The sequence below is a fragment of the Macadamia integrifolia genome, chromosome 14 (genome assembly GCF_013358625.1).
Source record: "Macadamia integrifolia cultivar HAES 741 chromosome 14, SCU_Mint_v3, whole genome shotgun sequence".
Lineage (NCBI taxonomy): Eukaryota > Viridiplantae > Streptophyta > Magnoliopsida > Proteales > Proteaceae > Macadamia > Macadamia integrifolia.
In genome coordinates, this window is record NC_056570.1 from 28,237,266 (window position 1) to 28,245,389 (window position 8,124).

The following is an 8,124-nucleotide window of genomic DNA, read 5'->3' on the forward strand; positions in this document are numbered from 1 at the left end:
GGATATTTCTAAAATCTTATTCAATGTATTCTGGATTACGGGAATATCCTTGAAGGATACAAATATTTATCTACAACTGTTTTCATATTTTGTGTAGTGTTTGCGAAATTCTAATAAAGTTTTGCATAACGTGTATTTGGAAAGTATTCCTAACTATAGTTTCATGATGGATTCAGAATTTCAGATCCTTTCTACCATCTGCATGGTTGTAGTCTGTGAAAAGTATTTCTGAACATCAGGTTTTCCAATTCATAACAAAATTATCGAAAGACTTATTTTCAGTAGACATTATACAATGAATTCAACTTGGTGAAGTCATTACTTTGACCTGGTACTTATTCAAGTAACTAGACAAGTTCCACTAAGAACTGATGCTGTTAATATAGATTCATCATAATTTTACCCATTATTTCTTACACATTTTCCTTTTATTTTTATCCTGTTGGATTTCACTGGAGTTAAAATTATACTTGTCAACTCAGTCAAGTTGGCTGATATATGCAAATCTGTATTCTTAATATTTACAGTACTTGATGTAAGAAAACTGAATATGCTGTGCCCTATGATTTATCAGGTGGAAACGAAGAAATGAAATTTGAGCTAAAAACGGTTTCTATTGTCATGCTTAATGTATTTTCAGTACACTTCTTGTGATAAATCAGATCTGGAGTAGAACTAGCATGAAATCAACATGAGTCAGTGAGATGTAAATTGGGTGAAGGTGAATAACTTGAAACCTCTTGTTCTATATATGACACTTCAACAAGGATTATTATCCCTAGAGATATTAAAATTTATAGACAGGATTAAACTAATAGAAGAGAACAGTGTAGACATGAAGGTTGGTGCAGGGAAGATAGTAGCATTGTTCATGTTCATGGTGGCCATGGGAAGCATGGTGGAGCATGGAATGGGCCAGGGATGTGGTAGCACTTTCTTCTCATCTCTGGTTCAGCTGATGCCTTGTAGGCCTGCTGTTACCCCATTCAGTCCCCTCCCACCTAGTGATGCCTGCTGCAATGCTGTCAAGATGCTTGGACAGTCATGCCTGTGTGTGATTGTAAATGGCCCACCAATTTCTGGTGTCGACCGCAACATGGCCATGCAGCTCCCAGCGAAATGTGCTGCCAACTTTGAAGCATGTAAGTATTTATAATTAATTGTCTTTCTTCATTTTTCCTGTCTGGTTCAGTCACTTTTAACATATAAGAGTACAATGGAACTTAAAACCATCAATCCATGCTTCTTTTAGTTGTAACACTGATAGTTATTTCCTCTAATGCAGGCGATCTTCGGGTATAGCTGGTGTGGGTGCCAACTCTGGTTCTTAATAAAGTGCATAGAGAGCTATAGGAGATCTATGTATTAAGATACTATGGCTTACCATAATAAAAATATATCTGGATGGTTCTGAATTATATATTAGCTTGTTTCTGTTACCTAGTATTTCTATATACCCTCCCTTCTGCTAAATGTTTCTGGATCCATTTTCATATTCAAGTTGTTTTGGCATCAATTAGTCACTTTTTCACAGAATCTCATCATTCAAGCAATAAAGAGAATCAGTGGCTTTCACATTGCATCAAGGTGGATGAAAGTTTTGAACCCTTTCCAAATCAACTCACATCGGCGGATCTGAGCCAATTTCAAGCCCTGAACTCAATAGTTAGAGATTGAAAAAAGAAAATTAATATATATATATATATATATATAAGGGCAAAAGATCGCTGCCTGGTAGCGCCCTACTCCCAGACACATGGCTGTGTGAAAAGATCATCCTGCCCCTTGTGCATGCTCTTGCATGGGCCAGATGCTAGCGCTAGCCCATGTGACCTGACAGAAAATCATATTTATGTAGGTTTTTGCTATCCCCGAGAGGCCCTTGCACCCACACACAGTGGTACACAACCCCAGATAGGGGCATGGTAGTCATTGCACAACCCTATGTGATGCAGGCTGCAGAGGTCTCTCACGGATAGAAAACTTTGTCCCTAAATATAAATAGCAAGAATAAACACATCCAGATGACAAAGAATATGGAGGCTCAACCAAAAGAATAGACCAAAGTGATATAAATTAATATTGCATTGAATAATAAAATAAGATCAATAGATTCAAAGTAGTTTGGATTTCCAAAGAAAATTAAAGAGTCGAAGCTTCTCACAGTTTTTCTTTTGGGTAGCAAGCAAACTTCTTCTACATATATAAGTTCACGCACAAGTTCAATTTTCTTACCAGAAAGAAATACAAAAGTATCTTTCTAATTATCTGTATGCTCTCGGGTGAGAAAATCTAATCTTGCACATTATCAAACTGCTTTTCCTGGTGGAGTTGCAGAGAGAGAGAGAGAGAGAGAGAGAGAGAGAGAGAGAGAGAGAGAGAGATAGAGAGAGATGTAGTTGACCTTAGCTAACTGTCCCTAACTGAAATTTAAATAGGACCGGGATGCTCCTATTTAACACAACATGCCAACCAGACACATACAATCTCTCTCTCTCTCTCTCTCTCTCTCTCTCTCTCTCTCTCTCTCACTCGGTCTCTCTTGGTGTAATAACTGACCTCGGACATTGACATTAGTCCAATTCCTAACACACCTCAAAAGAAGTAGGGGAGGGGCAAGAGGATATGAAACCCTTATTTTAAATTAGGGAAAAAAGAAGGTTGTCAGATTATATGGCGCATAGGAAGGAAGAAATGATGCATACGCTCTTGTGAAATGAAAAATCCTACCATTGTTGGGTGTCACCAATGGTTTCAAGTATTGGTCTCGTATCGACTGTATCTGATTGGTATTTGCTAGTTGAGACCGATCATCAATCCCTAACCGATCTGGATAGTTATTCGTATCGTTTTAGGCTTAAAATAGTAAAAAAATAATATATTTTTTTAAAAAAGCAAGGGCAAAACTAACCAATACCCACCGATCCGATCCAAATCAGTATCGGATGGTATCGACATATACTAATACCGATACCATCCCCTAAATCCTTAGTGTCATGGTCACCTGCGTGCTCTCATTGGCCGTGCATAAGGACATCAATAGGGGTAGAATTTTCGCATTTCATGGAGGGGGCAGTTATTTTAACCCCCTCCTATGTCTGGACAGCTTGGCAGGGTTCTTTTTCCCAAATTATTATTAGGATTGATTTTTCTTTTATCTATGGTAAAGAGAGAATCTCTCAAGTCACGAGATGGATTATCTTATTGCACTCATAAAGGGTTTTTTTGAACCTTCAACAATATGCATGGATTTTAATGGCAAAGGAGGACCATCTTGGGAAAATTTTTTGCAACCCGGGTTGCAACTAAGTAGCTACAACTTTTCTTTACTGAAAAAACAAAAAGTAGCTTCAACCGGTGATTGTAGCCAAAAAAATAGAATAATTCACTTCCTCTTTGGGCACATAAATATCCTCATAGGTTTTAGTATTTAAAAAAAATACCTTTTTAGGTTTCATTTCTTCGAACATGGTTTTGTTACGATTTTTCTAGGGTGTGGTGAACAATGTGAGATGAGTGGGGTGGTTACCATGTGAGGAGGGGATCCGATTTACCATATTATACTGTAGTTTCCGTATAGGATCGGTCTGATCTCGATTTATTCATTCCAAATCAATTCAGATCGGCCAATCTGATCCGATTTCAAACCCTCAACCTAAGTCAGAGATTGAAAAAGAAAATAAAATGAAAGATCAATAAATTACATAGTGCATGCTTATAGTCACAGTTTACTATTATCCTATCAAATATACAAAATTTCTGAGAAAGAATATGATGTTCAACATGATTAATTAGGACCTTCTTGACAAGAGATTGACCATTTTTATGTGCACTGCTTATTGTATATTCTACGTTACACACATTATAGATTTACTAGATGGACATTTTCTTCCCTCTTGTCTGTGGGAGAGTTCTCAGATAGAAAACTTTATCCCTAATAAATATATGAGGAAAAGATCATTATCCGATCATGTCTCTTGCTCCAGAACACATGGTTGCATGAAAAGACTGCCCTGCCCCCTTCTGTGGATGCCTATGCGTGCTCCCGCATTGACCCATATGATGGCGTAGGGCCATGAGGCCGGGCAACAATCTCCACCCTAAATATAAATAGCAAGAATAAACACATGCATATATTATATAGACATAATTTATGGAGATTCAACCAAAAGTATAGACAAAAGAGATGTAAGTTTTGCATTGAATAAGAAAATTAGATCAATAGATTCAAAGTAGTTATTGGGTTTCCAAAGAAAATAATAGAGTTGAAGCTTCTTACAAATTTTCTTTTGGGTAGCAAGCAACTTTCTTCTACATATAGAAGTTCATGCACAAGTTCAATTTTCTCACAGAAAAGAGCCTACAAATACGAAAATATCTTTCTAATTATCTGTATGCTCTTGGGTGAGAAAAACTTGCACATTATCAAACTATTTTTCTTCCATTGTAGACACTTGAGACTATAAACTAAAAGCTAGTGGAGAAAGGTGGACTTATCGTAGGGGAGAGAGCAAGCAAAAAGAAAGATAAAAAATAAGAACCCAAATCAGTTTTTGCAATATATAAAAATATATATATATATATACACACACACACATATATTAGCAAACTTGCACGTGCAAATGCACGTGTTGACATTCGTTAAGTGACAAACAGAAAGTACTTTTAACCTACTAGTTTTTAATATTTATGATTTTAGAAAATACCTTAAGTTTAACCCATAAATATTTTTTCCTAATTTTACACACATAATTTTTATAGCAAGTAAATTGTTGTTCAGTGTTTGATAACCTCGTAGAAAACTTGATTCCAAAAAAAAAAAAAAAAATACAATGTTATATGGAAGAAACTTTAACCCAATTACTCCCAACACTCATATATATTTACTAAAATGCATTTTTTACTTAAATATTTACAAAAATACAAGTTCAACAAAATTTCAATGAATTATCCAATGCAAGTTCCTTAACAAAATTTCCATCAGAGCTTGGTGGCAACATTTTAGTGGCCCGTGGCAAGACTATATAGCTTTGGGAGCACTTGATGGGAAATTAATATACAGAAGTTGGATTTGGGCATTTTCCTTCTTTCAAACAGGTACTGAGGTGAATCTTGGGGATTCAAAAATCGTATGTGCAAATGCACGTGTGACTTTTTTAGTGGTTTTGTGTGAACAGAAAAATTGGAGAGAGGGAGAGAACATATTTGTTTAAACCAATTTGCATAAAATATTTTTTCATATGTAATAATTGGCTTTGTAAACATCCAAACCCTTTTACCCACTCCCCACCATTTCTTGCAAAGTGACAAGCACATCAATTAAAGCAAGGAATGAGTTACAATTGGTGTCTGGATGACTTAACATTATCAATATTGTCATCATTATTGGCTCCAAATAACTACTCTTTTAGTATCTTCTTCAGTACTCTGTTCCTGAATATTCTTCTTGCCATAAGCTAGCTATACATGAAAATAAAAATCAGCATAACATGCAAATAAGAACAACAACGACAACAACAAAACCATTTCACTCTTTCTATGTTGTAGATGAAAATAACAATTAGCAACAGAACAATTCCTAGAAAAGACAGATATGTTCCTTAGGTATTTGAAGCATGTTCCATCGTATAAGATTTTACCATATTCACCATATTCCAAGAAATATGTCAGACAAATGATGTAAGACATACAGTGAAATTTAGAACCAAGATCACTATGGTCTAGACATTGGTTATAAAATCAGCAACAAAGTTTAGCATATCATAAAACTCAAAACCAAAGACTGACTGAAGAACGATCAGATTTTGCATAAGCACAAATTTTAATTTTTATACTTGGCAAAAATAAATGTCCTGCACTACCAATTCTATTGAACCTTCAACAACCAATGATCCATTTAAACAAAAATAAAGTTTAGTTTGGCAAACATATATACCTTGTGGATGTGGAGTATCTGAAAATGAGATGCGGTAATAGTGATCCAAAAGCAAAGGAAATTGAGGTTGAGAAATTTTGTGCTATTGTAGAAGTAAAGAAATCTGAAATTGAGATATTCTGAGCTATTGTAATAGAAGAGAAATCTAAAAAATTCTGGGATATTGTAGTTGCTTTTTTGTCTTCTCTGTGATATATATAAGGAAGGATAGTGTATTGTAGAGATAATTTAAAAGAAGTAATGGTGTTATTAGTGAAGGATTCTATGTAGTAAAAACTTTTAAAATAGATAAAAGAGGATTGAGGGAGACCGTTTTTATGCAATAAATCTCTCCATAATTATTGATTCCCTCCTCACTCTCCATAATTCTCTCACTCACTCTCTCTCTCTCTCTCTCTCTCCCCAATTTTGTCTTTGTAAATCTCCCTATTTTTTACCCCCCACGGTAAGGGAAAGGAAAACCACACCTATTGTGGGTTGTTATGTACCTATATTTTTTTTATCCCTTTTAATACTTAATAATTATAATTAATGATTACTCCCCAGTAACCCCTTTTTCCTCCACATTGAGAGGGAGAGAGAGAATTACAGAGAGTTTATTATTATTATTATTATTTTCATTTTCCATTTTGAGGGGTGAGAGGATGAGTGAGATTTATTTTTAAAATAATTATAGAAATTTAAATATGGGGGGAGAGAGAGAGAGAGATAGAGACCTTGTGCTCCATGTTTTTTTCATCCTATCAGATGAGTGAGATTTTTTTTAAATAATTATAGAGATTTATATATATATATATATACTAGTAAGAAAAAACACGTGCAAATGCACATGTGGTTAAACATTTTTATAGACTATAAAAATGCACGGTCATCGTATTTTTATTTATTTCCTATTATCAACAATCTCATACGGGTTTTTTTTTCAACAATAAATGGTTAAATGCTATTTTAGAGAGAGAGAGAGAGAGAGAGAGAGAGAGAGAGAGAACAAATGATTTACATGGGTGAGTGTAATGGATAACTTGACATAAAGTCAATATTATTTCGAGTAAAATTTGTCACTTTAATCAAGTTTCTAACTTGTCCAATTGTTGAGCTTATGTGATCTGACTCATCAATTAATATTAGCAAACTTAATTTAACTCTTGAGTAAATATCATGGTAAAATTACAAAAAGACATAACTACTTCCCTCTTATAGAGGGATTGAACTCCTCTGTAGCGCAACACAGTGTCTGACACGCATCCCTTGGCTAGAGTTGACACTATCATTAGGTTAAAATGAAATATTATAGAGTTCATTTAAAAAACTGTTATGTTATTCCAGTATAAAACCCAGATATTTCCATGACACTACCATTAGGTTAAAATGAAATATTGATAAGGGACTTAGTGGATTCAAACCACCATCCTCTTGAGGTATGGAGTCATTTCCCACGCCACAAGTGCTCTACCAATTGAGCTAAAGACTCATATTTTAATTATAAAGTCATGACCAAAGAAAGAAAAAAAACGAAACTGAGACATAATATTTCATAGTTAATAAATCCTAGAGTGTGAATAGAGGTGACATGGTAGTCGTGAATGTATGTGTAAAGGTGCTAATCTAGAGGGAAATTACCTCAAATTTGCAATGTAGTAGCTTGAAAATTGCGGTCTCTATGGAATCAATCCTAGAAACTTTTTGGTTACCCTAATCTATTAGTTGGATTCTCTAGAATTAGTCTTAAAAACTGTTTACTTATCATAACTCTATCAATTGATAGTATTTAAAATAAGCAAAAAAATAAAAAATAAAAAATAAAAAAATAAAAAAGAAACATTACATCCCTACTTAGAACTTAAATTAATATATTTCTATAATAATAATTGGAGATATATTTTATATAAGATGGGTTGTCAGTCGTCATTCACACATTGGTGTGTCCCACCCACATGTATAAGTGGGGCTCACCCCCCATACTATGTGATTGTGTGTGCACAAGTCACTGAAAACAGATAAGAAAAAAATTATAGATTTAAACTAATAGAGGAGAATATTTTCAACGCACGATCAATTACATTTGGTTATCATCATAATGTGCACAGCCTTAACCATACTAAATGGAAAGGTTGTTCCCTAACAAAAAGGTTAATTTGGTCCTACAATGCCATTAAATATCATCATAAATTGAAGTTTGATCTTTGTCA

General features: G+C 34.4%; 1 protein-coding gene across 1 annotated transcript; it reads left to right on the forward strand.

Moving 5' to 3' along the window:
• Window positions 1-110: 110 nt before the first annotated feature.
• Window positions 111-1,582, forward strand: LOC122061413 (protein LIM3-like). The gene is made up of 2 exons (XM_042624660.1): window positions 111-1,142; window positions 1,286-1,582. Exons 1-2 carry the CDS (start codon window positions 752-754, stop codon window positions 1,300-1,302), a joined length of 408 nt encoding a protein of 135 aa, XP_042480594.1. The 5' UTR covers window positions 111-751; the 3' UTR covers window positions 1,303-1,582.
• Window positions 1,583-8,124: the final 6,542 nt, after the last annotated feature.

Coding starts and splice junctions, on each gene's coding strand:
- LOC122061413 (XM_042624660.1), top strand. CDS start 752: ATGACACTTCAACAAGGATTATTATCCCTAGAGATATTAAAATTTATA.